This window comes from Lactuca virosa, chromosome 9, assembly GCF_052849685.1.
Source record: "Lactuca virosa cultivar CGN04683 chromosome 9, Lactuca_virosa_CGN04683_v6, whole genome shotgun sequence".
In the NCBI taxonomy this organism is placed as follows: Eukaryota; Viridiplantae; Streptophyta; class Magnoliopsida; order Asterales; family Asteraceae; genus Lactuca; species Lactuca virosa.
The window spans coordinates 42,825,519-42,842,961 of record NC_136434.1 but is presented as its reverse complement, the minus strand read 5'-3'; the positions used below and the strand labels follow the sequence as shown (position 1 = coordinate 42,842,961).

Here is a 17,443-nt window from a genome sequence, read left to right as displayed (position 1 = left end):
AAATGAATATGGGAACTAAAACATACCTGAAAGAAAAGATCAAATTTGTTTGATCTTCCATTAGATTCCAATTCCACCTTGTTTGTAAAGGTTCTCAATCTGCAGCCAATATCCCAACCACCACAATCACAAGCTCCACCAGATCGCCACCTGTCAATTAATGGTGAAGGTTCACCTTTGCTAGGTGCACTATGATGGCCACCAGGTAGAACAGCTGTCATGCTGAAACAATCTTGATTCTCTTCCTTTCTTAAAAACTTTACAACAATGGCTGCAAGTTCATCGGGTACACTTGGGTCTAAAGATGATAAAACAAACTCCCTACAATTAGAAACTGAACAATTTGAAACAATCATTTGAGCTGTTATATTTGGGAGGAATCCTTGACTTGTGGCTTTGGTTCCTTGAGATAACCATCTTCCCTTCTTCTTTTTCACCTCATGAATGGTGAAAAATGTGTAAATCCAACTGTTGTTGTCATCTTTTTCACTTGAACTTCTTACTGTGGCTGCAAGTATATCCTCATTGTTATCCACTGTGAATGTAAACAAAGGTCTTCCATTCTTGATTGCCATCTGAAAAAGAGCTTGCTTTGTTGATGATGATGATGATGATGGTGATGGTGATGGTGATGGTGATGGTGATGATGATGGCATCTCCTTCGTCTTGTTCCTAGAATCATCACCAACTTTGACTTCCTTACAGCTTCCGAAATCTAACTTCACTTTGGCTTTGACTTTTGGGTCTTCAAAAGTCTGGATGTGTTGACCAGAGGAAGTTGACTTTGACTGGAAGAATGGGTCTAACAACTTTTTTAAAGGACTCGGTCGATGATGACGTGGAGATATAGTTCTCTGAATTGTGTTTGTTTTGAAATCTGAATTCTTTGAAGAGACACTAAGTTGTTTCTTTTCTGGAGTAATGGGATTTCTTTCAGACTTGGCTTCATTTTCAAATGGAAATGATGTTGGAATGTTGTTTTTTGGATCATAGGAATCTTGAAATTTCATCTTTCCCTTCAAAGATGTTGATGATGATGATGATGATGATGATTCAGGAAGATTTTGAGCATAAATATCATTCATTTTGGAACTTCTTGGCTTATTCCGTGTTTTCTTCCCACTATTACAAGGATCATTTTTAACATCTTGAGAGTTTTCAAGATTTCTTCGAATGGAAATTCCTTCTGGGGAAACGTTTAAATGAGATTGTAAAGTAACATGATGAGGTTTCAAAGGAGCAGAAGAAGAGGTTTGAGCTCTACTTGAATGAGGAGAAGATTCATCAGTTGAAGATAATAAAGACGAGTTACTTGTAGAAGGTGAATATTTGTTGCTTCCCACAAGACCCTGTTTTTGACGATGATATTGCCATTTTTCTAAGCGACCCCAATCCATGACACCAAAGTTCAAAGCTTTATCTTGAATAGGTTTTCCCCTTTCAAGAAAACTAGGTAAATTCGACATGTGTCTAACAATCTCTTCCATTTCCACCACTTTGTTTCCATTTCCACCTCGTGTAGATGATGATGATGATGCCATGGCTAGTAGTCAAAGATACCCTCCATAGTAGTCAAGAAAATCTGGTCATGCAGTCTGCTCTGATAAACAATATACAACATCAGAACACAAGACCATATGAGTTATGACATGCAATCTATTATCTATAATCATCCAAAGTTTTATGACATATGCAGTAATGCAGGTTTCATCAAAGTAAGCCCATTGGGTTTTCTAGATACTAATTTTGCATACCTGCAGCATAAAGACAACTTGAGGCTATGGAAAAGGACAATAAGAAACTGAAAAGGAGAATTATGTGGTCCTTGGAAATCATTAATTCGAGTGTGAATGTGATAAAGATAAGGTAATAAAGTTGGAAAGTATCACAAGAACCCCATAAACAAGATTCCCTGATGATGAACAAGGTTCAATGACAATTAAACTGATCGAGACATTTAAGGGAAAGGAGTAGAAAATGAAAGAGGAGAAAGGGGAAAAGGTCATTAAGCACATTGTCTCATTATTACATCTCTTTATTTTATCATATATTGGTATAAATGACGCTTTTCTTTTGTCGGCTCTGTTCTCGTAGCAATTAATATTTCTATGAGAGAATTAATTACATCCAGATTCAAGTTGTGGTTCACCTTCAGAAGACATAGAAATTCACAAAAGGAGTGTTTCATTTAGCAATTCTTTATACACCAAATAATACATAAATGGTAAGATTATGTTGTTCTTTCTAACAATTATGAGAAAGAGAAACAAAATAGCCATAAACAGCAATGCTTTAGCAGCTATAGAAGAAACTGGGTTTCTTTTTTCCCATTTCGTATCCCAATTATTTCTTTCAAATCTAAAAAGAAATTAAACAATAACTACAAGAATAGCTAAACCAAACACACAACATACAGAAAACAAAACAAAAACACGGCATTGACATAGAACAACATCTCACCAAAATTTCAACAGAATTACTTACAGGGACAATTAGCGAAGAGGTATCTGACGACCGATGATATGCATAAACCCTGGCGGGTTCTTCAAGATGAAAGAAATGATGTCGGTGGCGGTGGGCACGATATGCGTAAAGTAAAAGCTTGAAACATGAATCGAAGTAATTCAGACTTCTAACTCAAAGAACGAGACTTTACCAAGAAAAAACACAGAAAAGGAGTTGACCCTTTACTTGATCGGATCCTTCTGTTTCGCGGAATCCAGAGGTCCAAAGAGAATTTTGAGAGAGAGAGAGAGAGAGAAGAAAAGGGGTAACTTTCGATCGGACGGCGTAGAGAGGAGGTATTCGCGGGTGGTGATGACATAGGGTAGGGAGACTTCGGAGGGGCCTGGGGGCACATATAGAAAGAGAAAAACTTGAAAACAATCATGAAAGCCGCAGGTGGGTCACTTCACAGTACATGGGGATTGGAGCCTGAATTTCTCAATTTATTTACGGTAATCCATAAAACTTTATTAATTTATAACAAAACTGTATTCGTAAAAATATAGATAGGTCCAAAACAATTTCGACTTACCCCAAAGTTTAAAATTAAAATTTTGATTTTGGTCTTGAAAAAGTTTGAAAGGGCAATTTTATTTTTTTATTATTTTTATATTTATTTTAGTGGTTTGTTAATCTATTCTAATAAATAAATATATGTTTATCACATGTCACGTTTTTATTTATTCTGTCATATATTTGTGGTTATTTTAAATTAATTTTATTTTTCACATGTCATTTTATGGTTGTTTCTATTTAATTCAATTTCATATAATATTTAAATATAATAATTACAATAAATATAATAATAAATATATATCAATTTCATTAATTGACTTTCCTTCTGATTTTAAAAATTTTAAATTACAACCTCATAAGTTTCTTATGTTTATTTATTTAAATTATATGTTTAAATTTAAAAGAGAAAAAAAAACACTTTAAATTTAATAATTCAATAGTTTTTTTATTTTTTATATAAATTCAAACTTCTCAGATGTTTAAAATTTCATATTTAATTTTTTTTAAATAAACCAATGTAAAACATGGGTCTTACACCTATTTAAAAACTAGGCTAATGTCCGCGCGTTGCACAGAAACACCTATATACTTGAAATCTTTACAAATATATGTTTTTTTTAATATAGCAATAACGTTGTTGTTAAATTTGATATAGTAATTTGTATATTGAATTGATATAATATATTGATTATTTTGAATTATATGATAATATATACATCTATTATAACTGCATAATTTCAATCGTTTGAATGACTTCTACCCGCGAGTTACACATAAATAAAATTAAATATAATATATGGTTTAATGTTATTTATAGTTGTTGTTATTGTTAATTAATTTTTTTTAAATTTATTTGTTTAATGTTTTAATTTCTATCATTATAATTATTTAAAACATCAAACATTGTTTTTTTATTTGAAAGATAACAATATAATCATTTATATATAGTTATTTTTAACTATTGTTATTGTAAGTTATTTTAAGTTACTTATTTGAAAACTTTTAACGATTATAAAAATATATTTAGGAAATATTTTAGTTAAATTGAGGTTACAATTTAGTTTTTGCATTTATCACTTTTAACTATTTACAAATCTTTGGTTTTTTAAGTGGAACTGAAATTTATATTTAAGTTGGCATTCTAATGTTATATTTAAAATAACAATTTAAGTATTTTGTCCAAACTGTTTAAAAGTTGTAGTTTTAAACTGATAATGGTTTACATACAACAACATATTAAATATAATAAATTAAGTATAATATGTTAAAAGTTAAAGACATAACTTTATAAGTAAAAATGGAGATAGTATTATTTTAAAATTGAAATTTAGTATATTTATGATTACACTTTAGGTTTGATATTTATTTAACCTTATTAACCAACTTATAATCATTATTAGAAAAACACTACAATTAATCACTTTTAACTATTTACAAAATATTGTTTGGGTTGTTTAAGTTAAACTAAAATTTATATTTAAGTTGACTCTGTAATGTTATATTCAAATTAATAATGTATCTATTTTATACAAATTGTTCCAAAATTGTATCTTTAAAATGATAATGGTTAACATCCAACAATATATTAAAACTAATAAATTAAGTATAATATGTTAAAAGTTAAAAAACATCACTTAATAAATAGAAGTAAATATATTATTTTAATATTGAAATTTAGTTTATATATGAATACACTTTAGGTTTAATATTTATTTAACCTTATTAACCAACTTATAATTATTATTAGAAAGAAATTGAAAAATCATGGGAGTTTCAAATGAATGTAGTGAAAGGAAAAATGCATGGGAGTTTCAGATGAATGTGGTGAAAGAAAAAATGTTTCCTTTGTAATATAGTATGATAAAAGAAACACAAAAAGAAGGGCCCACAACCCCAATGCCTATCTTTCTCCCTCTCTCTCTCTCTTATATATATATATATATATATATATATATATATATATATATATATATATATATATATACTAGTAGGGTACCCGCGCAATGCGGCGCGCGAGATAGTTTGATACGACAGATAGTTTTCATGCGGCGGTTAATTTCCTTTTCATGTCAGATAGTTTGTTTTAGCATTTTAGTGGAATTTTTGTGTTAGATAGTTCATTTCGTCGATTACTTTCTAGCTAGGTACGTAAATGTGGGGCATAATAGTTTCTTATCTGATATCATCTATTGTACTGGTTTTTATTTTATGATTAGATTAAATGTAAAAGTATATGTAGCGGTCTTCAATGAGGGGTTTATGAATATGTTTGATTGGTAGTTAGTTTCCAGTCTCCATTTGGTGATTAGTTTCGATTCAACGAACGGATACTCTTTTCTTTCGGAAAATGTGTTATTGAAAAGAGATGCAATACAACAATAAATTTATAAGTTTATTTTTGTTGATTAGAGAAGTCTTATTTTATTTATTTTCATTTTACAACACATATAAAGAAAAGTGAAAATTATACGAATTCTCATCATGGGTTATATAATGAAGTCGTAAAGACATCTAACAAAATTAAGGAGACGTTTTTTAATTGTACATATTTTCATCATGGGTTATATTTTGAAGTCATAAAGGCATCTAACAAAATTGGTAAAGAAACTTGAATATCACTTTCATTTAGTATTTCTAACCTCTTAAATGTTTAAATTCAAGTTATTACTTGCATTATTATTTACAAAATCTTGTTTTTCTTTTGACATTAATTTATCAAGATTGTTTATGTTTGATGTCACATACCCATTAATTGTAAGCACTCACTTTTCGTTTGATTTCGTGTCCCCATTAATTGTAGGTACTGGCTTTTCATCTGTAGAAGTTAGTATGAGGTGAGTAGTCACTTTTCACCATTTGTATAAACTACACTATTAGGTGATGAACTATGCAGTCACTTTTCACAAATGTACTTTGTTAAAAGTTATAATCACAAATTTTATATTAATAATCCTCATTTCTCATTCATTGATAATCACCTTTATTTTTAATTAATTGTTGTTTTACAACAAAATATCATCTTATATACAAATTTCACAGTTATACACATGAAATGAAACTTGTAACACCAAATATTAATATACAAATGCACGACAACCTTACATACATGAAAACAATTGAACTTATTTTAAACAACCAAAGCATAAAACTTTTATTTCATCGTTAAATACATTTACCAGGTAAAAAATGGTTACATTTTAAATGAAACAAAAACAAAATACTTTCTGACCTTTGGATCTGTTAACTTATTACTCTAACCTTTTAAAAACTTAAATAAACAAGTGTAGACACGCTCAAAACAAAAAAAAACATACAAACACACCGACACATATAGAAACTTACATAAACTGTTAGCAAAAATTATTATAGAAACATAGAACTGTTGGAGTTCAAATTTTTGAAGAAGATCTAATCAGAAACTAAAAATTCAAGATCCAAACAAAAAAATAAACCTAACTCTTAATTTCTTCTTGATTCCTTTACAATCTGAACATCCATGTTCATCTTCCTGATCCATCATCTTTTCCATTGCTAAAAAAAATATTAAAAGAATACATACATGTAACAAATACAAATAATCAACCTACTTAGAGAACATAAATCAAAATCATACATAGATCTACACCATACACAATATGCACACAAATATGAAACATCTTAAAACATACACACAGATCTGGAACATCTTCCACCGAAAAGACAAAAAATGGTTTCTCTGTTTCTTTTGTACAGATCGAATGGGAAAAGGAACAATGATTATTACATCTATGTGTTTGCATGTGATCTGAACGATGGGGCATCAATAAAGAAAGAAAGGAAGAGAGCGAGAATGAGGTGTGCTGAAGATTTAGATCTGATATTAGAGAGAGATATAGAGATGTGTTTCCATGAAGTAGAAGTGATGGTAGCAGAGTTAAATGGAGGCGAGTTGTGGCAGTGTGGAGCTTAAGATCTAAGGTTAGTGACAACTGTGGTGGTGGGTTGTGTCTCAGAAGGTTTGTTGACCAAAAAATGTATACCTTTATTTGAGCTAAAAAGCATAAGAACCTGTGGAAGAACAATCAAACATGTGAAATCAGGAAACAAAAAGGAAGGAAAATCAAAATCAAACCCATGAAAGCAAATAACAATGTCAGACAAAGCAAAGAATCGACCCTGTTTGACGACTTGGACTATTCCCTGCGACTATAGATGCACTAGATTAAAAACCCAAGTAAGACAAATTTCAATTTAGGGCTCGTAAAAGAGGGGCAAAAAAATTAAACAAAAGGAAGCAACAAATTTTCGTTCACCTTTATGTTCCCCTTCGTCCCTTTGATTTTTGTTCCTGCAACTCCTTTCAGTAAACTTCCCTAAAACCACAATATCTGTAACAAAAAAATAGATCTAAGTCCATCATTTACAGGTTAAATTGACAGAATCTGAATGTTAATTTTCCTTCTTTAATTCTGAGTTTTATCAAACGAATAGTATAAGATGACGAAAAAGACAAAGACAAAATATAATAACAAAGGCTTTATAACACAGATAGAAATCTAAAAGCTCTTACCAGAACAGGGGTGTTTGGTGTTCGTGTCGAGGATATATATGAGATTTGGGCAGATATGTTTCTTTGTAGTTAGGGTTTCGCACCATCACCCTCAAATCAAACTGAGAGAACATGGAAGATCTGAGCAGTGAATATTTAGAGTTTTGATGGTACCAGACAGAAAGATCGAGAGGGAGTAGAGATGGTGGTGACTGGAGCGTATTCTCTGGTATCAAAATTTGAAATGCAGAAGATTCTAGGAGAGTGTGAAGGTGTTTGTAACCATTGGATCGTAGAGAAGGATCGACAGATATAATTAGACCCTGCTCGATCCATGTGATGTCCAGTCACCATGGTTGCCTTTTCCGCATACATTTTCCCCTTATTTTTTTATGCATCATTTAGTTGTAAAGAGAGCTACATAAGTTGTCTTTAAGACAATTTTTTAAGAGGTAGCTTTATTTATTGTACATCATGCATAGTAAGTTGTGTTTAAGTTATGTATGGTTTATAATATATATATATATATATATATATATATATATATATATATATATATATATATATATATATATATATGAGAGACACATGTAACTCAAAATACACACACAAAGTAATACCACAATACGAATCAAAATTTCCAAAATCACCAAAATTGCACCGACTTAAAAGAAGGGCAATATATAGTGTAATTTTGGACTTTACATAATCAAGAGGGGAAACGGAGGGTGTAATAGAATGTTTCTTTAATCACTTCATCTAAGTAACATAATTTTGGAAGATGAGATTCTTCCACAATTGTGTTTCGTCCTATAACTTGTTCTAATTCGTCTTGTACTTTTTTCATTTCCTTGGGATTTTGCAGAAGCTCTGCCATTGTTGATGTGGTGTTTGTTTCTCCAACTACAATGTCATGTTTGAGAAAAGATAGTGTATACAAAAAACAAGTTAAAACAATTTCTGTATATTAAAACAAACAATTATAGGAAAAAATATCATGAGAAGATGTAACTCCTGCAATTTTGGGCTAGACAATTGAGATATAATAAGTGATAATTATTATAATTTGAACCCTCGAATAGGGAGATCGCTAGTCTTGCATGTCGCAGACTATATATTATGAGTCTTTTAGGGAATTTATCGATAAACGGTAAACAACATTTTGATAGAAGGTTATGTATGATAAATAATCTTAGCCAAAGTTGTAGTAGGCGTAACGAGGATCCCGTATATATAAGGAACTTTTAAATCCGACTTTGTATGAAGAAGTGATGCTTATTAGAAGTTTCGCGATTAAACCGACACAGCTATGCGCTTCGTAAATAGTGAATCGGAGATAGATTGGTTATTAGCTTAAGTAATCTAAATGAAGGTTGTAGTAATTGTACAAGCGAACTCGTTCATATAAAGAGTGTAACACCCTCTTCCGAATCGTTTCCTAATTCGGGGCCGTGACCCAAAGATCGGTTATCATAAGGCTTAGGGTATGTGGGATAGAGAGAATCATCCCTTTGGGTGTGGAAAATGTAGATTGGATGACCTGGGAGTTCGGATTGTGTTTTGGAGCCCAAGGGTATATTGGTAAAGTGTCAGTTAGGGCCTTTTATGGATTTTGGATTTAAGTTCGAAAAGTTTTAAGGCAAGGTAGAGTTGATAGAAGTGTAGAGCTTCTCATTACCTTTTCGAGGATATAAGGATCGTCAAAACGGACTTAGAACGAGGAAGTTATGGCTTTCGGAAATTTGGAGACTTAAAGGCTAAGCCTAGTACACTGGGCGTACTTAGGAGTACGTTGGGCATACTAGCTCTTTTCTGGACGCGAGACTCACCCACGTATGTTGGGCGTACATGGAGTATGTATGGCGTACGTGGAGTACACATGGCACGTGGTGCTCGGGCAAACCCTAATTTTTAGGGTTTGCACCCGATTTAAGCAACTTATACCATCTTTGGACATTCTATTGATCAGCCTCCATCACCCTCTACCCTAAAAACGAAACCATAAGTGTATTTGGTGAGATTTGAGCTTGAAAGTGTGTTTGTTGGTGTTTTGTGGTGAGGAAGAATAAGTGGAACACTTGGAGGTTGCTTGTGTGACATCCTCATTTTCACAGCTAGAAAAGACCGATTTATTTATGCTTATTTAAAAATTAGAGTATCCTTTTTGAAAAATAGTATTGCGGAATTTGTTCCCAGAAAACATGATAAAGATTTAATCAAAGCATTTCCGAAGAAATGTATTTTTATTTAAAACATCGGGATGTCATCGTCAATACATAAACATAAGCATAATGAAATATTACAAGCCTTACAGTGATTAAACTAGTGGCCTAATACTCCTTGAATCTCTCAGCAGAATGTATCTTTCATATAGCCACCTGTGATACAATAAACTGAGTGGGTCAGGTTGGGAAACCTAGTGAGTACATAGGGTTTTCAACCCACAATAATATAATTATTATGTTTAATCATCAAACAATTAACCCAATTTCCCATCCCCATTATCTTCCTTATTCTTAAGATTCTTCACTAAGAATCATTTATTTTTCATTCATTCATTCCTAAGGATTTTCCTAAGGAATAGGCATGAAGTTCATCGCTGCCAGGGTTTATCCAACAAACACTAAGTCCATAGCTGCTAATTTTATCTATTAGGCACAACTGCCAATGTTCATTGGTAAGGCACTAAGTCCGTAGTTGTCAATGTTCATTTATAAGGCACTAAGTCCATAGCTTCCAGGGTTTTTAGAGTACATCTGATGAACACATCGTTCACAAACACCTACAGGTTGCGAGCCTGCTAGTGTTCCACTGGACTGCTAGAATAGTCAGTGGTCGTCATCTATACTCTGCTAGATGACTAGATCAACTTTAAAGTCAAGGCTTCTTATCATCATACTCCTCTCAACCTCTATATCATATTTCATCTACCCATCTTTACCCAATATATTTATAGGTATAAAAATACATATACAGTTTAAATCAAGTAAAACATGTATAAATCGTTCATCTAGCATAGATATCAGGAACACAGATAATAAGCATTTATAGCATGTATTAATATTAAATACTTCACATCTATGTGTAAAATGAAAGTAATTATGCACTCACTTGTTAAAGTGATGACTCGAAATTCGGGCAGCGTTTTGCTTCTAACAATTGTCTTTTCCTTTAACAAAACCTAGTATTATTATCACTAAGTTATAGTCTATTATTTATTGCGACTAATTATTAGTCTAGATTCATCATTAACTCAAAGTCTACTTTCATGACTTATGTGAAGGAGGAAGATGCTCTACATTTCGGCTGGAACTCTCTAGGGTTTCAAGGTGGCCGAAAATCATAAGTGAAAAGTTCTTTATATAGTGATGTGACTTAGGGCCAAAGCTAGGGTAAGGATAAGGAAACCCTAATTGTTTTGCTTAAGGACCAAGCAAGCCTTAAACCTTCCATAAGATAACATATGGCCGAAAATTCTATAGCCTCTCTAGAAGATTTTCGTCCAAGCCTCTTAGGAGGGTTCTAGGGCTTCTTCCTCAACTATCAATAAATTACCAAATAGCCTTTGCACTTTTAATTAATACAATTAATCCCAAAATTAATTCCAAATTAATTTCAGATTAACTATTATTTAATAATATGATTTCTTAATTAATATATTATATCCATAGTACATTAATAAATCATTTATTTCAATTTATTAATCAAAATAATAAATTCTTCCTCTTTCTCAATTAATCATCCTGTCTAGTTGCTGGTGTGAAGGCAACCCAAAAGGACTATGCTACCATCAATTCAACTACATACCAAATATAGTTATGGGCTTAGACATCTAATCCAACAGATCTATGCGTAGAATCATCAAGTTCATAACTTTATACCTCAAAATGGATCTTGAAGGTGAGGTGTTCCTGGATCTAGAAGGTCTTGATCTTCCAAGATGATGCTTCTTTCTTCACATTGCTTCAAAGGCACCAAAAAAACACATACTTTTGAGCTCAAAGGATCACACACAAGTGATTAGGGTTGCAAAGTACGAAATGAAGGTTGGAGGTTGGAGAGGGAATGAGGGATGAAGAGTTAATGATGCTTATATATGGACCAAACCTAAAAATTAGGGTTTGAAGTTTCTCCACATACGCCCTGCGTACGCGGTGTACACCCAACGTACTAGGGTCCGCCCTAGTACGCTCAGCATACACAATGTACGCCCAACGTGTAATATCCATAAAATTCATGTAAAATTTAAACTTTTCAAACATTCCAAAACCATCCATTGTTTACAAATTGTTTTCAAAATAATCCAATTCAGAGTTTTCCTAAAAATCATAACATGAAAACTGAGGAGGTGCACGATCAAGTCTTCACCTTCCCGCGATCATCCGGAGTACCTGAAACAAAATCCACAACTGTAAGCACGAAGCTTAGTGAGTTCCCCCAAAATACCCGCACAATAATGACACACATATAATAACAACATACTATGGGCCCAATCAACCATCGGGTTGGAATGCCCCAGGCCCTTAACCAACGGGTTGGAATGCCAACATACTATGGGTCCAATTATCCCCGGGATGGTATACCCTCGGCCCACAACCATCAGGTTGGAATGCCCATATACTATGAGTCCAATCATCCTCGGGATGGAATACTCTCGACCCACAACCATCGGGTTGGAATGCCCCGGTCTGTTGGCTCATGCATAAAGCAGAAAAGCCTCAACCACCAATCAAACATATGTACATATATCAGCTAATCACATAACAGTCTACAGACAGTCAAACCGATCTACAGATCACTAAGCATAACAACATCCTATCTACCAGGATACCGATCTAACCAATCACAACCATATAGAAACATCCTATCTACCAGGATACCGATCTAACAGATCACAACAGTAATAAAACAGGATAAAAATCCAAAGGGTCGGCCTTGGTGCCTTCGACCCTTGAGTATAGTGAGGAAAACTCACCTCACAAGTAGTGCTGGATCAAGAAGATCAAACCCCAACTCTCAGCTCCGATCTCAACTTCCTACAACCACCATGTGACGTACTTCATTAAAATCCCGAATTACCAAAATACCCCTCAAAGTCAAACTTGGTCAACCATGGCCAAAGTCAACAGTCAACAGTCAAGGTCAACAGTCCATGTTGACCCAACTCGTCGAGTGCATCTCGCAACTCGTCGAGTTCCTTCAGTGTTCAGAGAATCATGAAAAGCTCGAGGCAACTCGCCGAGTCACCAGAGCAACTCGTCGAGGTCTTCAACATCCAGAAGCGGGAAAACCTTAATCAACTCGTCGAGTTGGCAGAGCAACTCGTCGATTTTTTCCTAGCCTTAATGCATTCAGACACTTCCAAGCGAAACCAAAACCCTAAACTATAGATTTGGTCTCCTAGGACTGAGATACCACATAAAGTTGCTAACTTTACGTCCATGCATGGCATCAAAGGGGCTAAAACACTCAAATAAGGCTTATCAAGGGATTTAGGGCATGAAGTAGGGCCAATACTTGATAAAGCTTGAAACTTTAGGCTCAACGAGCCACAACACATCCAGATCTGAAGTGGCAACTTCAAAAAATGCATCATTCCAAGAATGACTCCAATATGGATCAAGGATAGCAATATCTTTTCATAGAAGTAGATCTAAGCCATAAGAGGTCAAGGTATCAACTTTATACCTCAAAACGGTTGCCACAACAGAGTAAACACCAGATCTATAGCCTCTCCCTTCAGCCAACTTCTTCAAGCTTCTTGTTCCTTCCAAAATAGCACCAAAAATCACTCTTTAAGACCTCTCACACACACACACAATAAGAGCAAAAACATAAACTAAGGTTTTTCTCTGGTCAAGGAGGCGATGAAGGAGGCCAATAATGAGAGTTGAGGCCTTTAAATAGGGTGCAAACCCTAAAAATTAGGGTTTTCATGTCCAGCCTTCAACTCGTCGAGTTGGGGCCTTCCAACTCGTCGAGTAGACAGTGAAATATACTCGGGCATTAAACATTATACACGATGAGTTGGAGCCTTCCAACTCGCCGAGTTGCCCTGAAAATACATATATAAGCTTTTAAATTCATAGCTGAAAATTGGGATGTTTCAACTCTCCCCCACTTGAACTAGGCTTCGTGCTCGAAGCCAGATGCGGTGAACAATTCCGGATAATGCTCCCGCATCTCGGCCTCCGGCTCCCAAGTCCACTCGGATCCCTTCCGATGCTGCCAGTGTACCTTTACTAAAGGTATCTCCTTGTTTCGCAGGACTTTTATCTTCCTTTCTAAGACAGGCACCGGCTTCTCAACGTAATTCAGGCGTTCTTCGAACTGAATGTCATCCAATGACACTACCACATCCTCGTCTAATATACACTTCCGCAATTACGAAACGTGGAAGGTGATGTGAATCTGACGGAGCTCCTCCGGAAGGTCCAATCTATACGCCACTTTGCCAACCCTGGCAATAATCCGAAACGGTCCAATATATCGGGTACCTAACTTTCCCCTCTTCCTGAAGCGAATCACACCCTTCCACGGTGATACCTTCAGCAACACCATTTCGCCGACCTAAAACTCCAACTCGGATCGGCGCCAGTCGGCATAACTTTTCTGCCGACTCTGAGGAGTCTGCAGTCGCTGCTTAATCTGTTGAATCTTCTCGGTAATCTGCAGAACCACCTTGGTTCGATCCATGACCCTGTGGCCAAACTCGCCCCAACAGACTGGGGTACAACATCTTCGTCCATACAACAGCTCAAAAGGTGGAGCACCAATGCTGGAATGAAAGTTGTTGTTGTAGAAGAACTCTGCAAGGGGTAGGTAGGAATCCCAACTGCCACCAAAGTCAATAACGTAGGCCCTTAACATATCCTCGAGGGTATGAATGCTCCGCTCGCTCTGGCCGTCTGTCTGCGGATGGTAAGCGGTGCTCAAATGCAGTCGCGTGCCTAGTTTCTCATGGATCTTCTACCAGAAATGGGAGGTGAATCGAACATCACGGTCTGACACAATAGAGACCGGCATCCTGTGGCGAGCAACGATCTTGCGGATATACATATCGGTCAACTTCTCGGCTGACGAACTCTCCCGAATTGCCAGAAAATGGGCACTCTTGGTCAGTCGATCCACGATGACCCATATAGCATCATATCCCTTCGCCATCCTCGGCAACTTGGTGATAAATTCCATCATGATCTGCTCCCATTTCCACATGGGAACATCCAGAGGCTGTAGCTTGCCATGCGGACTCTGATGCTCGGCCTTGAACATCCTGTATGTGACAACCCGAAACTTTTATCATGTGCAATCGATCTTTATAGCAATATTAAACTCGATTTTATCATCTTTTAACGCCGTTTAAAAGTTAGTTTAAGTGTTCTAAGCTTGAGTACAGTTGGGAATGAGATTAGGAATGAGTCAACACGTCGTTTAGAAGCAAAACCGGGCCATACACCCTTCTAAGAGGTGTGTACGGCCGCACACACGGGTGTGCGGCCGCACACCCACTCTCCAGCCGCACACACCCTTATATATATAAGGAGACCCCCCTTACACTCATTCCTTTCCTTTGGCTGCACTCTTCTTTCTCTCACTACTTTCTCTCTCTAAAAACTTCATCCAAGAACACTAAAAAAGCCTCAAAAACGTGAACCACTTCATCATTCAGCTTGTTATAGTGGTAAGACACTTGAATCTAAGCCTAAAACTCATAGTGTTTTTCGTGTTCTTCATCCTTTGAATGTGTACGGCCGCACACCTTCATAAGGTGGCCGCACACACACTAAAACTCTCCAAAGTGAAGAGTTTGGCCCCCCATTTGCTAGTTGGACTTGGTTTTGGCACTAGAACACCTCAAAGCACCTCAAAATCAACGTTTCAGACACAAAAGAGGAGTGTAGGGCCGCACACTCCTGTGTACGGCCGCACACACCCTCTGTACGGTCGCACACTCCTGTGTGCAACCGCACACGCAGCCTGGCCGCACACCCTGGCCACACACCCACTCAAATGGTCGTACACCTCCCTTATTTGATCATATAGGGTCCCGACAAGCCTTTCCAAGTCTTTAGGGTGGTTTCCCGTCATGTTTAGTCATGAAACACCCTAATTCTAACACACATACGTGTTATCACATGTTAATAGGATCCACTTGCGTACGAAACATCGGTTGACACTCAACACTCGTAACCAAATTGTGCTTTCGGATCCTACGATAAACTGTGAGTTCATACCCCTATACTTTTCCGAGTTTTTCATGATTTCAGGGGGGGGATATACAAGCAAAAGTACAAGGAAACTTGTGCTCGAAATATATTATTTTGTTTAAAATAATTACATGTTCAGTATGCTTTCAAACACAGAAAACCGTTTTACCATTCGATTTAGAAATCAACTCGTAGAAACAGTTTTCAAAACTAAAGCACGGAACTTATGAATCTTGTCATAAATGGTGATATTTTACAAAGGATTCATACCAACCATAAACAGGGTTTTCTGTATTATTACTTGTAAATTTGTTAGTTTAAGGATTGGAGACACGTCCTTGGTAACACTCCACCGGATTCGTGAGTGTAGGACTACCCTTATAACCAGAATCTCTTGGAGGGAGAGCGTGACTATTGTGTATAGATCTATACGGGACTGACTATCCCGCACCTCGCTGCTAGCTACAGTGGGACCGTCAGGTCTACGGGTGACAAAGTCATAAAATGATACTGGCCACCGTACGTGCCATATCCAGTTTAATGTATGGTTATGAAACTCGCAACCTAGATAACAGAGATTTACTTTTGTAATAATGAATCTAGTGAACTAACCTCAAAGTAATAACCGATTTGATTACTAGAGGGTATTGATAATACCCTTAGGATCTAGTTCACTACCTACTTATTAGTTCTATTTTTGTAATAAGACTAATACATCTCACGGAGAATAAACAGGGTTTTTCAAGGAAACTACATCTAACGACACAAGTATGGTAGATACTTGTACTTCTCTTTCAGAATCGATAACCAAACATCTTTCATAAGAAAATATGGGATTTTCTTGGGATAACTCAAACTTTCATAAACAGGTGGTTTATCATATAACTAATGGGAAATCAAACATCTTTCATAAGAAAATATGGGATTTTCTTGGTAAACACTTTTCAAAGGATCAAAGAAACCTTTCTTTCATCAGAACTAAACGCTTATGAACTCACCAGCTTTATGCTGATATTTTAAAACTGCTTGTATTCTCAGGACATCAATAGGCAGGTACTTTTGCCAACTTTTGGAGAAGATGGAACATCCTGAAGTCACATCTTTTGCTTTTGCTATATATACTGATATGTATAAACCATGTTTTTGAACAATGTAAATATTCTTATTATAATGTAATGGTTGTGTTTACTATGCTTACTATGATACAACTGTTGTGGTACTACGCATGATGTCACTTCGCCCCGGAACGTTTTCGCCCTCGGTTTCGGGGTGTGACACTGTAGGTCAAGCACCTCTCAACGTACCAAGAGATTTCTCTCTTCATGCACGGCCACCAGTAACTCAACCTCAGATCCTGGTACATCTTGGTGGCTCTCGGGTGAATAGAAAAGCGAGACTTATGTGCCTCCTCCAGTACAATCTGTCTGACCCCACCAGACATCGAAACCTACACCCGACCACAACGGGTCAATAGTCCAAGACTATCCTACACGAATCTGGTGATCTCGCCCCTGATCCTCTCAATTTTCTAATTCTCCTGTCGTACACCCTCAGTCTGAGCTTCCCTGATCAAGCTCATGATTGGAGAAAATACAGATATCCTCATACACGACGCCGGAACTGAAGATCTAACTGACTTGCGGCTCAGGGCATCCTCCACAACGTTCGCTTTACCGGGATGATAAAG

The 17,443-nt window shown here is 35.9% G+C and overlaps 1 protein-coding gene and 1 long non-coding RNA gene across 3 annotated transcripts in view; both read right to left on the bottom strand.

The window, feature by feature from the left end:
- Positions 1-2,904, bottom strand: part of LOC145137548 (uncharacterized) — a 3,387-nt gene extending 483 nt beyond the window's left edge. Inside the window, exons 1-2 of one of the 2 annotated variants that reach the window (XM_079071679.1) lie at positions 2,485-2,904; positions 27-1,595 (exon numbers count right to left, since the gene is read on the bottom strand). In XM_079071679.1, the coding sequence (XP_078927805.1) occupies positions 27-1,541 (1,515 nt within the window). In that variant the 5' untranslated portion in view covers positions 1,542-1,595; positions 2,485-2,904. Of the gene's footprint in view, positions 1-26; positions 1,601-2,484 lie in introns of both variants that reach the window. The other variant, XM_079071678.1, reaches the window with a different exon arrangement.
- Positions 2,905-6,583: 3,679 nt separating this feature from the next.
- LOC145135730 (uncharacterized) lies at positions 6,584-7,606 on the bottom strand. Its single transcript, XR_013720004.1, has 3 exons — positions 7,571-7,606; positions 7,314-7,388; positions 6,584-7,206 (listed from the first exon to the last, which is right to left on the bottom strand). It is a non-coding gene; the product is annotated as an uncharacterized LOC145135730 (long non-coding RNA).
- Between the last annotated feature and the right edge of the window lie 9,837 nt (positions 7,607-17,443).